Below are 19354 nucleotides of genomic sequence, written 5' to 3' on the forward strand. Positions count from 1 at the left end.
GGGGGGAGAGAGAGAGAGAGACGGCGAAAGAAAGAAAAATATCTTTTCGCCGACGATCATTCTCAATTCCTTTTGTCGCGCTAACGACTGTCGATGTGACGGAAAGTCCCGGAGACCCGGAAGAAAAATGCGGTTTTCTTTCGGAAAATGGAACGCTACGTCGTCTCTTCTTTCGCAGCGTGTAATTCGTGTAATCCGTTTGCGGAACACGACGAAATAACAAACAATTACTGGCATTTAGCCGCCCGTACGCGGTGCTATGAAGTGCTCGCGTACACGGCGAACCATTGGTTGCCCGCAGAAATTACGCGGAACTAGACGATGGACGCATCCTGCCCCTCTGCGCCCGGCTCGGATATGCTAGCGTTTTATTACTCGTGGCAAATAATCAGAAAGTTCCAGGCGGAAACAGCGAGCACTTCATTTCACAAAAGACTACGCGCGAGTGACCCGAAAGGTCTATCGCGTTTTAAAATGTTATTAATAATGCTTTATGCTCAACTGTAATCGTACGTTTAAATAGTCTAACAATTACTTTTTCGCATCTCGTCGCAACAATATGTTCGATGATTTTGCCTGCAAAAGCGCAAATATGCAATGCGAAAGCAGTTTTTAAGAAAAAAAATATACAGGGTAGTTTTCTTAAATATTTATATAATCTAAAAGATTTTAAAGGTGTTCCTCGCATTAATTTAAGACAAAAATTTTACATGTCCGTCTTATAAGTATTATAAAATTTTAAATTTTATAATACTTATAAGAGTCACTCTGTATACGTACATTTTAAGATTTTAAAGAGTAATTCCTCACATAAATTTAAGAGAAAAACTTCATATGATTATATGTCCGAAATTGCTTATTAATTTTAAAGATATCCGTTTATTTTTGGGGTTGATCTCGATTGAATAAAAAAAAATGTATAGCCCTAAAAAATAAGACTTCACGTCTTTGAAATACACAAAGTTATGTAAAAAACCCGAGTGATTTTCGAAATTTTTGTAAGAAACGAAACTTTTTTCCTTCAACTTTGACTGTATCTTTAAAACTAATTGTAAATCGTTTCGAATATATGGACATGTAAAATTTTTGTCTTGAATTAATGCGAGGAACACCTTTAAAATCTTTTAGATTATACTAATATTTAAGAAAACTACCCTGTATAGAATAGAATTTTTTTATATCGTATTTTCTCATGTTGGTAAAAATAAGAAATTGCAGTAGTAAAAAGTTGATAAAAAATTCTGAAAAAATTTTTAGAGTTCTATGAGAAGAAAATAAATGACTTTTATCTCTTGTAGTTTTTCTGTAAAATTGATAGTAATTGAGTAAAAAATTATTGAAGACCAATACATTCTGCAATTTTTAGTAATTAATATCTCGTTAACTGCGAAAATTGCAAAATGGTAGAGGACTTTTCGACTCAGTTTAGTCCGCTCTATCTACACAAAAGCGGTTGGCAAAAATTTACGGGACACCCTGTATATTATATTTTATTTACTATTTATAATATATGTTATACTTTATTAAAAAATTACAGGAAGTCTGCGTATTAACACACTTGCGTTGGATGTGTAAATTCAACCGCGATACACAATTTTATTTAGCACGTGATAATCGCAGTAATTTCCGTTCGTATTCTCTCATTGAAAAGAAAAATATCCCCCACTGTGAGCCTTAGGAGGATAGCGAGCCGTATGTGGAGCAAGGCTACGTGTTAGGACAAAAATATTTTAAATGTAACGTATCTACGCCGCAGTCTCCGCATTCTCGACCTCGTCGATTCTGCTACACGCTCAATAGGATCTGTCAATAGGCGAGTTTAGGTGAGAACACGGACAACTGTGGTAAGAGCGGCGGTGGCGAATTGATTCCGCCAGAGAGCTGGGAATCCTTTTGCGCCGTTCAAGGATAAAGCTGACGTTTCAATCGCCTTGTCCTGGATTCGAATGGGTTCTCCGGTACGGTTTCGCCCCCCGAGTAGCGAAACTCATCCAAGCCGATATATTTGGACCCTTCTCTGTCTCTCTTCCTCTTCCTCTCACCCCCGATCTAAGACCATCGACCGTGCGCTGTTCTACGCGCAGCAGTAATTGGCTAATTAAGTCACCCTCACGCTCGTGCGTCGTCAGTGTCCAGATAATTTGGTCCCGGAATACGGACCCTTCCTGCGGTACACAACACAATGTAGGTCAATTGCTGCGAACGCACCATAAACTGTTGACCAGGCGGATTCATTCGACACATCCGTCGATGGTTTACGACCATGGACACTGCTGGGCTTGATGTTTTTGCGGCTACCACTACGCGCTTAATGCATTCGTTGGTATTCGAAACACACAGGGTGCGTTCCCCGCATCTACAAAGCCATCTTTCATCTTTGTCTTTGATTTATCTCTCGAGTCGGTTTTTCCGAAGGAGCCTACACTTTTCGAGCTTTGATCAAAGGTGAAAGACTTCTAAAAGAATACTTAAATGTTAAATTTATAATGTTAAATTCATGTCAAATTATACTCACAATTTGAGTTATTTTCAATCATTTTCATAGATCGTCACTGCTTCTATCCGATATATCGTTAATTTGACTAAAACAATGGAATTAAATAACGTAATTAAAAAAAATGTAATTAAATTTGATCCAAATTTATTAAATGCATTTGCTAATGGATGGTGTTTATTATGAAACCAATCACAGAAACGAATTTACATTTTGACACACATAGAAGTTAAAAATAACACAATGTTATTTAACTCAAAAGATTGTTCCTTTGATATCTAACAGAGATATGAACACTAAGATCTTAAATAGATTGTTAAATAGCGTTCCTTGTCGAATTTCAACGGATTTGTAATTTTGATCAAACGAAAAATTAATGCAAATTGCTTAGAAGATCCGCAAGTGAAACGCAGCTCTCTAAATGTAGGATGTACTGTATAATCAGTGAGATTTACGTTTTTCTCAAAACGGTAAATACGGTAATTGCGGAAGGCGAGGGCGGTCATCCTCCGCATATCTTAACCCTTCGTACACCTAGGTATGTGGGGTAATAACTTCTCATCTCTATTATTGTAAACTAGGTCCACATATATAGCTTCAGTGTACAAATATAAAATAGTTCTTTTTACTCCAGTATTGTGATCCATAAAGAAACAAGTTAATTTTATCTCGATATACATATCTCGATATGCATTTTTGCGTGATCATGCGAATATAATATATCGAAGTTATAAATATGCTTAAAGAAGAGAATTTTGATTTGCAAAACAAACATTGCTATGATAAAGACGTGTTTAAATATTTGATTCTATATAATGTTCTCATTTGTTCGCATAAAAAATAGTATTATGATATATATATATATATATATAAAGAAAAAGATAATTTTAACTCGATCCATATTACTCTTTGCGTGATCATGCAAATTAATATATCGAAGTTATTGATAACCATAAAGAGAATTTCCGATTTTCAATATTTATACGTAAGCGTTGCTGATGATAAAGATACGTTTAAACGTTTGATCCTATCCTCTAGTCCATTCTCATAAAGGTAATTAAAAATTAATTATTGTAGATAGTGTGCGTGTGTGTTAAATCTTTATTCTTTTCTTTGAAGATAAAATTAGAGAGTTGAATCTCACGCTGTCAGAAATAATCGCTTATTATAATAGATATTTTCTATAATCGTTTGATTGCTAAGCCTTTACTATTAAATATGAAACGAGCAATAGTAACCCAATAATAACCCTTAAGTTAAACATCATTTTGTTATTTTTAACTTCCATATGTGTCAAAATGTGAATTAATCCATTTCTGTGATTAGTTTAAAAATAAACATCGTCCATATTAACTTATGCATTTAATTTTTTGGGTTCAATACTTTAATTTTTTTGTTTTAATCTAATTAATGACATATCGGGTAGAAGCAGTGGAAATAATTAAATGACTCAAATTGTATATGACATGGTATTATGAATTTAACAGCGTTCTTTTTAACGGTTATGGCAAGCAACCGTTGCTTAGCAAGGATACCCTTGTAGGTAGCTTCCGTTCATCAGACAGTCTAGCCAGACTATCCAAACAACGACGTGAGGAACTGTGTGTCGTGCGTGCGATAGTGCGTGTGCGTGGGTCTACCGAGACAGACTATTCTTCCCACTACGGTCCACGAACCATCACGTGAACGTTTGGAGAAGGAAACTCGGTTGGAAAACGGCTGGAATCTCTCCTGCGAGATGGAAAGAGATGTCGAGGGAGAAAGAGAACTTTTATCTTTTCACGTACACATATGTACACGACGTGTGGGATCTCGCCTTTCGAAGTTCCGTCACGTTCGTCACGTTCGCTCGCAATAACGCGATCATCGATGGTGTTATTGCGATCTCGTCCAATTCGACACGTACACAACGCCGATGCAATTTTTTGCCGGGACAATATGATTGATTTGGAGCCTTGTTCGCGCCTGGGCGATTAGGATACACCGATACAGTCTTTCGAACTTTCGACGCGCTCGAGATTGTTGCAACGCGAGATAGATAGTTTCACTGCCGGAATGAGATCGGAGCTCCACGAGCTTGTCATTCGTCGAACCTTCGGAGTTTCATTCCTTTGAGTGCAGAACAGAACTAATAAATGATTAGACACGGACGACACAAGACTCGCGATGACGAACGCCGAGGATGGACTACTTCTTTGCGTGAAAAGAAAATGAAAATCGTCAAACAGATATGCGTCCATGGTCTACATCGAAGACATTATGTTGCACTATATGCATTCAGAGTCGATCTCACTAGCTCTTAATTTTTTCGGCTGACGAAAAGCTGAAGAATTGCCAAGTGTAAAATTGAAACTGATCATCTGTATCCTTTCTTAATTATTTTAATTAACCGAATCATTGACGGTGTTCCATGCACTAGAACTGTCGAAGATGCCAATTTGATAATTTTCCAGTCTTGTTTTTCGATTTTTTCATGTATTTAATACATAAAAGAAAAAAATTAAAATGATTAACGGAACCGCGCGCGAAGTAATACAAACGGCGGTTTTAATGTTAAATGTATTATTTAAATATTAATAAAAGTACTATATTTTGTTAAGTATTATATTTTAATAAATTACAATTTCCAGAAAATAAATAAGAAAAACATAATAACATAATATGATCAGTTTTAAGTTTTACGATTTTTAATACCTAATAGTATCTAATTCCCAATCGATCAATCAAAGTAATCGGAAGTGAGACCGACCCATAGTTCACACCCTGATAATAATTGTCGAACACATATACCTGTATATATTCGCCAATGGCCAAGGATTAAAATTGAAAAATAAACTTCGTCACGCTTTTTTTTTTAATCCGCACAGTACGCGTATTTTTTTAAATCCGCCGATTCGATGGGAAATACTGATTGGCGCGAATCGCTGGCGGATGGTGTCAGCTTACCTGCGCGCGTGTGCCAGGCGTGCGAATACTTACACGCGCGTCGCGATCAGCGATGCGTGTCCTGGCGACGGTGTCCAACGCGGGTTGGGACATCTCACGCTTACGCGAACCGCGCGTATACTTTCGTATACGGACGTCGCGCACGGACGGATACCGTTCGTCGAGCGCATCGTCGACGGCGACAGAACACGTAAGCATGCATTTTGCCACGATATTATCGGCCGCCTTTACGTGCTACACGTGAGCGTATGAATACGCTGGAGCTGCTGACCCCCGGCCACCGCCGATGTGGATACGGAAAGAACGATTTTGTTGAAGTATCTAAAAATTTAGTTATACTGAGGAAAATGGTCTAGTTGGATTAAATAGTAATTCTGGTGGAAAATGGACGAATCAAAATTTTCTGGTTAAACCTACTATAATTTTAGTTGAGATAATTATAGAATTCTGATTGATATAATTATTCTGATAAAAATAAGAATTCTAGTATAGATTTTATCAGAAATATTGTATCAATCAGAATTTCAGTTATCTCAATTAGAATTCTAATAAATAAAAATTCTGATTCGTCCATTTTCAACTAGAAATTTTTTTCAGTGTAGATCAGATAAGAAAATAATTTTGTTGGATCATCAAAATAATTATTTACATAGGAACTTCGAACATGATGAGTAATACTACGAAGAGTTTTGATAGTCTAGCAACCGGTTTGAGCGTCGTACTTAATTATTTTGATGGTCCAACCAAATTATTTTTAAATCTGTATCTAGCTAAATTTTTTTATATTTTAGCAAAACCATTTTTTCCATATAGACCGAAGTACGATTTATTTTAAATGCTAAAGTATTTAAAAAAATTATTGGATCATCAGTATAATTACGTAGGAATTTGAAACATAAGAAATACTGTAAAAAGTTTTAACATTCTAGCAACCAGTTTGAGCGTCGTAGATACATAAGCATGTTGATGGTCTATAAACAAAATTATTTTTAGATTTGTATTTTTAGATCTCTAGTTAAATTTTTAGATATTTCAGCAAAACTATTCTTTCCGTGTATGTGTGTGCTTCTCTTGTGGAAAAAGACTCGCTGTCAAAGCTTTTTGTTTGGTCGAGCAATTTCGCTGTTTCAACATCGCCAGCCTCGAGTTCTCTATTTCGTGTAGGATACACAAATTTCGCGGAGCATTATATCTCTTCGTGTTGCTTACACTTTTTGTTAAGCTTTTTGTATTCAGAATGTTTGCTTGTTTTTTTCCAAATATGTATTTATTTCATTTTAAGTGCAAAAATTTTTTGGAATTTAGATAATACGAATAGATTTAATGATACCTTCATCTCTCAGTATCGAGACTGTTAAATTAAAATCGAATCAAACTGTTGAAATTAAATTACTTTGGCTATCGTCAAAAGCAAACATTTTTGTTTCGAAAAATGCTTTTATCTCTCGATAAAAAATTTCGTAATTAGTCTTTCATAAAATTTAGAAACTGTTTTATCTCCATTGTGCTTAAACTTAATAGATTGCGTCTAATCGAAATTGGAATTAGTAAACGAGACGACATCATTCGAACGACGATCAACAAAGATTCTTTTCATGATGCAAATTACCTAAATCACTGACGATTGAAATTTATTGAGCTGTCGCCTTCGTGAATACATCCGCGTTGTATGACGTCCGATGAGTATAAATGGATAGTCTATGAAGATCTTAACTCTTAACTGTGGATATTTTTATTACATACTAATCGATGTGGAATCTTAGAGATTCCTCCTTTTAGAAAGAAAAAGGAAAATAAAAATAATTTCTCTTCATTTTGCATACGTTCTTTACTTGTATTTTCTTATATTTCAACGCACAGAATCAACTTATTTTAAACGATTATTTATTTTTAAACGATATTGATAATTTAAATAATCTTTATAAGAATATTAACAATTTAAAAAAAATTTAATTCTGTGCAAGAAAGTAATAGCAGGAATCTCGGAGACTCTCAGTTGAGGGTTACCCTGCGTTATTAAGATGGAGCAAACAAACCAGATACTATAAACACAGTGTTATTTTTACAGCTGCTGTGTCTGTCATCGTAATAAAAAAAAAAAGTTTGAAAATGATTTTAATAATTTTATTCCTATAATTTGAGTTCAGGAGTCAAACTTAATTTAAAACATTCTGACAATTTTATGTCATTTCGACTCTTAGAGCTCTTAGATTTTTTTTTTAACCGAAGTTTAATAAAAATCCCACCTTTTAGTGATCACACTATATATTTTTATTTTCCTAACACCAGGCTAAAAACCCTTGTTGGCTTTCACGCGATCAATTTAATTGTTACGAGATTCGTACAGCGAGCTGTCGAGGAGTGACACACCCTTCGCAATCTAAATTGGAATGACTATTGATAGGGGAGGATCTGGTAAAGAGGAGTACAGGTGCTTCTCCGATGTCGCGCGCGTTTTATTCTTTTGTAAGGCAAACGAGTAGCCCATGCATTACACAGTCGGTGTTGTTGTAATGAAAGGCACCTGGCTGCGATAGCATTGAATGCAATCAGCTTGATAAATATTAAACTAAGCGCGTGAACTGGCACTTTCTCACTCGGCACTTCAGTCAGTTCTGTATACGCTTATAATTCTATACATGATACATGAAATTTCTTAATATTCCCCCGGAATAGATCTTCATAAAATTATCGAATCGCTCTACAATTTACTCAATTTACACTATCAATAATAACATAATTAAGGCTCGTTTCTACCAATGTACATTGAGAAAAATGGTCTGATTGGATTAAATAGTAATTCTGGTGGAAAATGGACGAATCAGAATTTTTTGGTCGAAAATCTACTAGAATTCTATAATAGTTGAGATAAAATCTATTAGAATTCTGATTGATAATATTTTGATAAATCTGAATAATTGTCTGATTAATAATTATTCTGGTAAAAATAAGAATTCTAGTAGATTTTACCAGAAATATTGTATCAAGCAGAATTCCGGTTATCTCAACTAGAATTCTAATAAATTTAACCAGAAAATGATTTGGTTCGTCCATTTTCAACCAGAAATTTTTTTCAGTATAAGATTAATTTTAATCCTGGTTTAACTTACCGTTTATCTTTTGTAGGTTAAATCGAGATTAAAATTAATATTACATTGATGGAACATTGACATTGATCGAACCTATTTATTAATAAATTCCCCTTTGTATGGTATCCCCTCATGATAATTTTTTATTTCGATTTATTTCAGGGAGCAAACAATAGCTTGAAAATGGGGTTGAGACGACGACGTAACAAACTGAGCGGGACGTCCACGAGGCAATCAGCTTAGATCCCGTGAAAGAGAAGATGACGACTGCCATGGCCCGGCTGCCCTGCAAGCAATCGTCGTCGCCCTCGCAGCAGACGAGAGTGAACAATTTCGGAAGCAGCCGGAACCCATACTGGGATATGCAGCAGATCAGACATCCCGCACCGTCATACGTTAGAAATCATCATCGACATACCGACTATACAGGTGAGAGCTCATGAGAACGCATTGCGAAACGCATTGCGAATCGCATCGCGAATCGCATCGCGAATCGCATCGCGAATCAATGCGTCAAGGCGCCTTATTGACGCGTGCATTCACTTGATGAAGAAGAAGGAAAAAAAAAGAAATTTTTACACGCATCTTTCGAATCGCTCAAAGTTCCGCCAGATGTAAAACAAATTTCCATCATGTGCCGGTATATTCCGTACCATACCAGGGAATTGACCGGCAAAAGCGTAAAAGTGAAATACTGTTGGTTTTGAATCACCGCGGCTATAACGTGCGAATTGAGTCGAGGTCGAATTTTATTCGGCGAAAAGAATCCATTGCCGCTACTTCCGTTCTAGTTTTTACATTTCATTTCATCGACGTAAAACGACAGGCTTTTCTAAATATACCGCGAGTTGCTAGTTATACAGTTGCGTAGTCCCGATGAGATATTATAATCCGTTCCATTTTCTGCCTTTACGACAATTCGGATTATCTTCGTCATTAACGTCCCATTGTACGCGATCGTGTCACGTCCGATTAAGGACGAACGCCGATAGTCCGATAGCCTCGTTTTGACAATTTATGGCGAGCGCAATGCCGCGATTCGATCCAACAAATTTAATGTTGCGATAACACGTCGCCAATACACTCCGCGATAGTGGCTTGTGATTCTCTCAAGGATCAACATAAATTTTTTTTAATCGCGACGAATTCTTTTTAACACGAAAAGAGATGTCTGGGTGAATATTAGCCGAAGTTTTACATCTACTATATACAATTGCAAAGAGGTGTCTATTAAAAAGAAAAAAGAAGAATAATTAAAATTACGTTATCATTCTTGTCTAAATATAAACTTGCATAGAAAGAATGGTTTTGTTGAAATATGTACACTGAGAAAAATGGTCTGGTTGGATTAAATAGTAATTCTGATTAAATAGTAATTCTGAGGAAAATGGACGGATCAGAATTTTCTGGTTAAATCTGCTAGAATTCTAGTTGAAATAACTAGAATTCTGATTGATATAATTATTCTGGTAAAAATAAAAATTCTAGTAGATTTTACCAGAAATATTGTATCAACCAGAATTTCGGTTATCTCAATTAGAATTCTAATAAATTTAACCAGAAAATTCTGATTCGTCCATTTTCAACCAGAAATTTTTTTCAGTGTATAAAAATTTAACCAGACACAGATCTGAAAATAAATTTTGTTGGATTATCAAAATAATTGTATAGAAATAAAGCTTAATCGGACATGATATGTGTCCCAACCATGCATTAAGCTAATTGTTAGAATATAAAAATTTTTGCATCATGCTTAAATTTTCTACACAAACATTTTAATGGTCCAATAAAATTTCCAGATCTGTATGCAGTTAAATTTTTAGATATTTCAACAAAATCATTCTTTCCATGTGAAGAAAGAACGATAACTTATTATATTATACAATTATATAGGTAAATTATAATTATAAGTAATTGTGTTATATAAACTTATAAATTCAATGAAATTCAAATTAATTCCTAATCAATTTCAATTTCATTCACGGAAAGAATGATTTTGTTGAAGTATGTAAAATTTAGCTGAATGCAGATTTGAAAAAAACTTTGTTAGACCCGAGGTTGGACCATTAAAATAATTACGTAGAAATTTTAAGCATAATGATTAATGCTGCAAAAAATTTTGACATTCTAGCAACCAATTTGAACTTATTCCTTTTTCTAGCAACTAATTTGAACTTATTTTGATGGTCCAAATCATTATTTTCAGATCTGTATCTAACTAAATTTTTAGATTTTGCTAAAGTCTTTTCCGTGTTGAATTTTAATAAAGAGATGATGGTGTAAAACAGAACGAGCATGAAACGATAGAAAGTTCCCATCGGTTTTTGCATATTCTCCTCGGTAATTTCGCCATATGTTGCGGTAAATACGTGGCCTTGACGTTGCCTTTGTCATAACTGACTCTTTTTTTTTTATCGCCGGTATGTGTCCCAGCCATTATCGCAGTCGGTGGTTGTCTCTCCGGAGAGAAACGCCGGGTTTTATCTGGCTGGCGTTCTTCGAGGACATGTGCGTGTCGGACGATGTTGGGCACATGTCGTCAATCAGCGGCGATGCGAAAACAGAAGAGAACTCACAGACGCTGCCGTTCGTCGACGATTGCTTGTCCGTCGTTGTTAACACTTGCCCTCGGCAGTCTCGACACATAACTGAAGACATTACTTGCCAGAGCCAGATATCCGTCGCGCGCGATGACGCGATCGCCGATGATGCCATAGGAATGAACGTGTCGCCAAACAGATCGGTCTCTGACGATATGAAAAGAATGTTAGCTGATGGCGAGAAATGATTGATAACGAAAAAAATACGCGTGTCATTGATTAAGTCGACGTAAACTGGCTTTAACGTTGAGTCTCTCTGTCCAGGATGTATGTTCCTCTTCCTACATATCGGGGATATCCGGCTTGTAAATCTACGCGCGGAACGAGATTATCGCCAAATTGCCAATTAGTATAAGTAAGATTATATACGAAAGCCGCTCTAATTGGCGGCGGGACTCTATTTCGTATGCAACAGCCATTCGTACGTTCCGCATTAGCATTTCATCACGTTTCTTAATAAATACCGCACGCGCGCAAATTGAATATTAAACAGCCTCGCTCGCAATTATTCGAAACAATGAATTACTTTCGTAGCATCGACTTATTCGGATCATGGATTTTTGTGCGTGCATTCCGGAAGTCCTCTCTTTCTCTCCTCTCTCCTCTCTTCCTCCTTCCCCTCCTCTTCGCGCATATTTTCTCCTTATATATCTAATAAATGAAAATATCAACGCTGTCATTTAAGTCACTTTTTGTCACCTTTTTCTTAACAAGTCACTCAGAAATCACTACATTCAAAATGGATTATTATTATTACTTCTTTCTGAGCTGACATGAAATTTTTAAAACATAAACAGTCTATATATTTATATATTTTTGTTATCTCATTTGAAAACAATGGTTTATATTCACTCACTGTTGCTCATTGATTGGATAGTAGTCTAATGTTATTGTTGTTTTTAAGCTTAAAACTTTAAAATAAGTGTGAAATTGAAAAGCGACGTGACTTTTCGAAGAATACAATTACTTTTCGCACTTAAAGAACACGTTTTTGTTTTTGTTACAATTTTCAAAATTTTATCTACTTTTTTTTATGTGGTAAATGTATTTATCTTCTTGCTCTAGATAATAATAATAACAATAATGTTTAACTTTTATTTTGTTTTGGTCACTGAATATCTTTAGTTTATTATATTTATAATAAAATACATTATTTATTTTATTTAATAAAACTGCACCAGAGATGTATTTGTATTCCATCGTTCAAATCCTTGTTCTTTTCTTATTGTAAACTTGGAAACCATGCTATGAAAAGAATTTGCTGTATGTTACTATAAATTATTCAAAATAGACCAGAGAAAATAAGAGTAAATATTTTTTGCTTAAATAACCTTTATTATTCTAAAAATGTAAAATATTAGTACGATAGTAAAGGGCTCTGAATAATATGTAATTACAGTAGTATAAATTGACAGGGTAATGAAGAGCCAACCGCAGGACTTGTTGCATAAATTAATATAAATTAATTTACGCAACAAGTCCTGCGGTTGGCTCTTCATTACCCTATCAATTTATACTATTGCAATTCTAAAAATGTAGTAAAAAAAAATATTTTGGTTACTATTTTAATGTCTGAAAAGTTACTTTTTGTCACTTTTCCATCAAAAAGTAGCCACTGTTTCATTTTTTCGGTTCGACTGGATGGCAGCGCTGAAATATGTATAAAAAACGAGGAGTTTGAAAAGCGATGGAGATTTCCATAAAATACTTAAATACCTATTCGTTAATAAAAATATAAGCTTCGAATAAGCCGAGGCAAAACGTACATGCGTACCTGTGTGAAACGTGACTCTTCCGGGACATTTGATCAGCCTGGCATAAATATTAGAGATCAAAGACCCCATTGGGAGCTGATATTCTAAAGAGGAGTCGGCTTCCATAAATTTAGCGGTTACGTGGGGACCCACTATCGCACGTGGTTTAACCAGGCATCTGTCCCGAAAACGGTGTTTCCTTCCAAAAAGCGGATTATTTACACCGGTGGTCTCTCACTGTCCTTTTTCTTTACGCCACGCGCGTGCCACAGGCAAGCGGATAGAACTGCTGCAGGAAACGAAAGCCTTCTACGTGAAGAGCGAGACCGTGTTGGATCGGAAGCAGGAGCTGAAGAACAGCGGACACTTGCAGGTTTCGCAGCTAAGCGCGCCTGGCGCACCGCCTCCGAGATTGCTGCGAAAATGCACCGGCAACTCATGCCCCATGCAGCCGACGTCGCCGTCGCAATTGCAACCAACTCCCATGACGCCGCCCTGCTGCTGGGCCTCGTGTCACGAACAAGACAGACGTAAGTCGCTAGAGAGATCTTCCCTTAGAGAAATCTAATATTGGCCAATTTATTACTGAAAGACAGTAATTAATTACTTATTTGAAATACTAAAAGCACTAAACAACAGTGCTTTTAATACTTAAAATAAGTAATTTCCACAGCACACTTTATCCGAGGGATGTCTTGAGAATGTCTTGAGAATGTCTTTGGGAACGGTCTTAAAATGTAAAAACATCTTCTGCATGTCTTTAAGACGTCCCTTGGAGATCTGTGCTGTATGGATTAATTATTGTCATTTAGTATTCATAATTAGAATTCGTATTAGACCGACAAGAATAAATCAATTAAGAGAAATAAACCTATTTTCGGTTAAAGCGGATCTTTTAGTGCTTAAATGTTTCAAAGTGAATTTATATACATATCGAATTCTGTATTTTTAGTATTAAATTTGCCAGTATTAGATCTCTGTAAAGATCTCGAGTCCAAAATGACGTGAGAGTGACCCTAACATATTCTGGGATAATCCGATAATAATATAATGAAAAAAACTGCGAAATTTATTTCGTTTGAAAAAAAATCGAATTTTTGGAGTTGTCTTTGCAGTTTCTGATGTTTTATCATTTTAATGTTCTTTAATGTATTTTTATTAATAAACAAAAACAATAAATCGCTCGTTATCCTGCTTAGCAATACATAAAAATAATTGAAACGACTACATGTACGAGCAAAATTATAAGGATGTAAAGATGCTTAATGCTATATATTTTCTCACAATTACAAAATTGATTAACGTTTCGATTTCACAGAATCTTTTTCAAAATCTACATAGAATTTAAATCACGTTCAACAGAATTAAATGATACATTTTTATTAACTATGAATTATATTTTATTAATTACTTACTTTTGCAGCACAGATGAGAATCTACTTTTGTTACTATTTTGCAGTAGATGGGATTCTGAGTCCTCAACAAACACTGCCACCCGCGCTGCCACCGAAGAGTCCACGTTTGGTTCCGGTTCCCCAAAGACGGACGATTTCGGGACCCCCGAGCGGTACCGGGGGCGAGTTGCAAACAAAGCTGCGTCGACTACTGAACACCGACAGCAAGGAGAATATGTTCTTTCCCGACAGCCCGCCGCAGAGCACGGCGCAAAGCAACGGAGTGCCGACACGAGAGGAGAAATTCCGATACTCGCCTGGAAGTCTCTCGCCCGGTTGTCGGGACGATGATCGTATTCTGGTGAGAAAGAAATCGCGACATATCGATCTTCGCCCCCTTCGCTATAATACCGCCACTCATCTTCCGCATAGTCGTGCACTATTTTAAGCTCTGCGATACATCCCAGCGTTCGCACACACATATACTTTTTTGTCAAGAGAATTTATATACGCGTTCATCAATGAACACTGCGTTGGTTGTATCATTACACGTTGCCTTCTTTTTTTTCGCAGCATTGCGCGCCGCAAGATGTTCGCTTCAAGTTCGGCAGAAGTAACTCGCACTCGCACACTTCGGGTAGATCCGGTCGGAAGTCAAACAGCTCGCCGTCGGTGGAAAACACGATATGCCACAAGTCGCTGCCGGATTTACACACGAGTACGCGTCGCCGAGCATCGCTCTCACCGCGCGCATCTACGAAATTACCCGCGAAGCCGTCTGCCCACCATCAGGCTACAAACACAAGCAATTGCCCGGACTATGAAACTAGTTCAGATTATTCGGACCACAGTTTTAAACGCGATGCCGTTTGTTATCGCAGGTAAGTGAGTTCTACTTGAGTCAGTGATTTGTACCATTTAATAATGATACAAATTGTCGAGAGAAAATCCAAGTATTATTATTAAATGATACAAATTTTCCAATAGATTGCATCCAACAATTTTAGCTGATTTTAAGTGAAGTGGATGATCAATTGATGCATTTTGTTTTCTAATCCATTTTTTAGTTCCCGCCATATCAGGCGATCTTTGGGATCTGGTGGCGGCGATGCGAGCAGCGTGTTATCCTCGGGTGGACGAACACAGAAGTCATCGGGTTCCAGCAAGTTGAGCCACGGGGCGACAGCCAGAGACTCCGGCGGCTCCTCTGGACACTGTACTCATCGCAGCGAGCCAGCGCCCAGGATACAGGTATGGACAGTTTGACGAGATATATATATCCCAAGGGTAAGACTGTTTGACCTTAATCATCGTCGATCTCTCGCAGGATTGTTGGGCTCATATACGCAGAGATAGCGGTGCGTCCACACAACATTCTACCGAGAAAGATCGATCTAGGAAAGGCAGCTACATTGGTGGAACACCGCCATCCGTTGTGAGACACTACAGTCCGGAGTCTGAAAGTAGCAATAGTCAAACAGATTACAGTCCAACTTGTAATTCAAGGTATTCAAACGCCTTTCGCTTTCAATTACTTGAGATGTTTGTAGAGAAGATTTAGAACGCTTGTCTACCCGAAGAAAATTAACAGCACAGCAACATTTGTTATAATGTGATTATGACTTTAGGTTCTCCGATGGTTGGAAGGAAGGTCGCGGTCGACCAATACTACGATCTAAATCAGACATTAGCGATCGATATTGGCGCCAGGATAATGGCCGTTCCAGCAAGGTATCCTCTCGCCCGCCGCGATCGATGACTCAGCTCGAGAACTTCTTCGATCGTTTAGGACTGGACTCGGATAACTATCAGCGTATAACGGAACCTGACTCCAAGACGTCGTCGCCCGTATTCTTCGACAGTGTCAGCTCTGTGGACTCGGCGTTGGGCCTCTACTCCTGGGTCGGCACTAATCAGACGAATCAGGGTAGCCAGTGGCAAAATAACTGCAGCATTGGCATGGGTAACGACGAGTGTAACCAAAGGGTAAATGATCCGCCGAGTATCGTCGAGCGAAACGCACGTATTATCAAATGGCTTTGCCAATGCCGCAAAGTGCAGTTAGGATACAGTTAAACAACGAGTTTCTCAGCGTGAATAAATTCTTTCATTTCCAATCACAGTACATTTAAATCAACGATGTGGTAATGTTTGCTGTTTTGCAAACGGTATGTCAGACACTCCGCAGTAATTTCAGATTCATATATTTCTCGTAAACATGGAATTGATTGTCGCCTTTCCTCTTCCTTTTTACAATTTGCATAATATTTAATCATTTAAGAGTTTTTATTAATCCTGTATTAGCTATTTATATAAGCGTACAATTAAAAAATATCCTTTTAATTTATTATGATAATAATAGATAAAAATCTGTGCCATTTCATAACCACTTGTTACGGTTCTATACGGTGTGCCTTTCATTGACATTACACATTCAGGGTAAGAAGGTCTTTAAAAACGTATTTTCGTGATATTGCGTTAATTTGTATATTAAAATTTATATAGACAATTTTGATGTCTAATATTTTGAGGGCACACATATTAAAATTTGCTTATACTTAATATTATTCTTGGACAAATTTGTTATTATATATTTTAATATCATTAATTTTGTAATAAGTCTACGATATGTTGCGCGAATTTTTCCTATTTCTATTTAGCAAAGCAATACTAGATTATTACAAGACATTAGCAGTCGTGCATAAGGGGAACGTGGAATTTATTACAATTTTGATGTGAAGTTGTATAAATTTAGCGATGCGTGTTCTTCATTTTCAATTTTGAGAATGATTAGTTGATTTGTAGAGAGAAAGTACTCAGACGAAAGATATTTACCTCGACTTTATGAAAACTTATAGATCTAATTTCATAAAAAGAACGATTAAAAAAATGTTGCCTTTACTCTTGTTGGTTTCTAAAAACCACGTACATTTAAAGTGAAATAAGCGTTCAATTGATGTTAATATTTGATGAAATTTAGAAAGGTGATCGATGAGTTACAAATAGCTTGGTGTTAAACGATAGGCGAAAATATGATTCCAATTTTGTAGTCTAGTAGGAATATTGGTGTGATTTACATTAAAATAATTGTATAAAGTGAAAGCGCTCATTTATCATCATTCTATTTTAATAATAATCTACAAAGGTTTACACTAGCTTCACTATACTAGCTCATCAATTTTTGTTTTAACGTCATACAACGTAATCATACAACGTAAATCATATAAAACAAATATAATAAACATATATTTTCTAAATTTACTTGAAACTGATCTGATGATACATATTTACAAAGACTGCGTGAACTTTACAAATGACATAGCTTAATACATACATGGATCTTATCGCACCATAAATTTTCATTATTTCGCCAGTTATAGCACACAAATTTATTATCGTACTTACAAGGAAATATATAATGCAGAAACTTTGATGTATTAATAATACAAGATATAATTAATTTAGTAATTTTTTAATATTAATCAATGTTTTATATTTTGCATTTCAAGAATCATATTTACATGATGAATTAGTTATACGGGACAATTGTACTTATACCTTATACTTTTTGGGGTTTCTATCTAATCTGATACCTCAAATTGTTTAATCTAATTTTCAATATTTTTATAGCTGATGTTTAATTACAATTTACAGTTATCAACATATTGTAATGCACATTTCGCAAAGTACAAAAACATTAAATATAAAATATTAATGAATCTCGATTATAGTTTACTCTTCTTTTGTGAAATATCGTATTTTAATCTTTATTTTCTGAATAGATTGTAGTTTCGTCAAATAATGTACTTCTGCTCTCTCATTACTAATATACGTGAACGAGAAAGAAAGGCGAAGCAGTTATTCAAGTAGTACATTCACGTATGTGCTATTGGATAAGAAAGTAGTAGACTGAGCGGAAAATTTGCAATCAAGAGAACATTTGATTCTAATAACTTCATAAAACGGAGGATCGTATTTTATGACTAAGAAGATTCTGCATTATCTATTTCTTATTTTTACATGAAAGAATCACTTCTATTTTTACTGTGTGATAACAAACGTGATCTTCATTCGCATAATTCATGTAGAATTTAATTACTGGCTTTTTTCTTCGGCTATTTAGTTCTCCCTACTCTCTATGGCAATCAAATGGTAGTATAAGAAACTTTGGATGTTCACGACACTTATGTGATTCATATATTCTTGTAACACGTGATTTTTGTGTAATACAAAATACACAGTTATTCTCAAACTTCTCTAATTTCAGATGGTATAGATGTTTTAAATGTATAATCAACAGTTTCGCGTAACTAAAATATGATAAAGCATTTAAAAGTAGAGAGAAAAGTTGATACTATTATCTATATAATAAAGATTCTTTTTGAGCAGGCAGCAGTTTGAAGAATGTATACGGGGTGTCTCAGGCATTCTATGCCGGACTGTAATCGTTAGAGGCCAAATTAAAAATTTAAGTAGATTTGCTTCGCTGTCGATGCATTAACAATTTTGCAGTTATAAGTGACCTAAAAATTATAGAATTTTGGCGATTAAGTCAGATTTTTTATTCATGTCTTAGTCGCCAAAATAAATGTTAAAGATTAAGAAATTACACAAAGAAATGGCATTGAGTTAATTTCAAAGTTGCCAAAGAATTAAAAGTCGACAGTAAACTTGCAGTGCCCGAGACACTATGTATAAGGCATTAGATATATATTGGCGTAATAGTAGTGACAACTAGCATTTGCTATATTTGCAATCTTCGACGAGGATATATAAAGAATTTATAAAGTTTATAATCGCTGCTGTAGTAGTCAATTGTAAAGCGTTATGGCACAAAATTAGATATGTGACTAAAATATATGCTTGTAATATATATATACATATATGTATATATGAGGAGCAGACTTTCAAAATGCGTTTTGTCCAAAATTTGTAATTTTCAGAAAACGAGAAAGAAAGAAACTCCGCACATAAGAAAATTATACACTTTACAAAAAATAATAATATGCCAATCAGTAGGATGTGAAATATTAAACAAAATTGCTAAACAATTGCTAAAAATGTTAAACAAATTCAT

General features: G+C 35.6%; 1 protein-coding gene across 2 annotated transcripts in view; it reads left to right on the top strand.

Annotated features, from left to right (window-relative positions):
* Positions 1-16458, top strand: part of LOC108727693 (uncharacterized) — a 30643-nt gene extending 14185 nt beyond the window's left edge. Inside the window, exons 2-8 of one of the 2 annotated variants that reach the window (XM_018455895.1) lie at positions 8692-8958; positions 13156-13413; positions 14343-14638; positions 14851-15158; positions 15345-15528; positions 15605-15783; positions 15906-16458. In XM_018455895.1, coding sequence (XP_018311397.1) covers positions 8790-8958; positions 13156-13413; positions 14343-14638; positions 14851-15158; positions 15345-15528; positions 15605-15783; positions 15906-16353 — 1842 coding nt within the window. In that variant the 5' untranslated portion in view covers positions 8692-8789 and the 3' untranslated portion in view covers positions 16354-16458. The remainder of the gene's footprint in view (positions 1-8691; positions 8959-13155; positions 13414-14342; positions 14639-14850; positions 15159-15344; positions 15529-15604; positions 15784-15905) is intronic. The other variant, XM_018455896.1, reaches the window with a different exon arrangement.
* The last annotated feature ends 2896 nt before the right edge of the window (positions 16459-19354 follow it).

This window comes from Mycetomoellerius zeteki, unplaced genomic scaffold (genome assembly GCF_001594055.1).
Source record: "Mycetomoellerius zeteki isolate Tzet28-1 unplaced genomic scaffold, Tzet1.0 scaffold52, whole genome shotgun sequence".
Lineage (NCBI taxonomy): Eukaryota > Metazoa > Arthropoda > Insecta > Hymenoptera > Formicidae > Mycetomoellerius > Mycetomoellerius zeteki.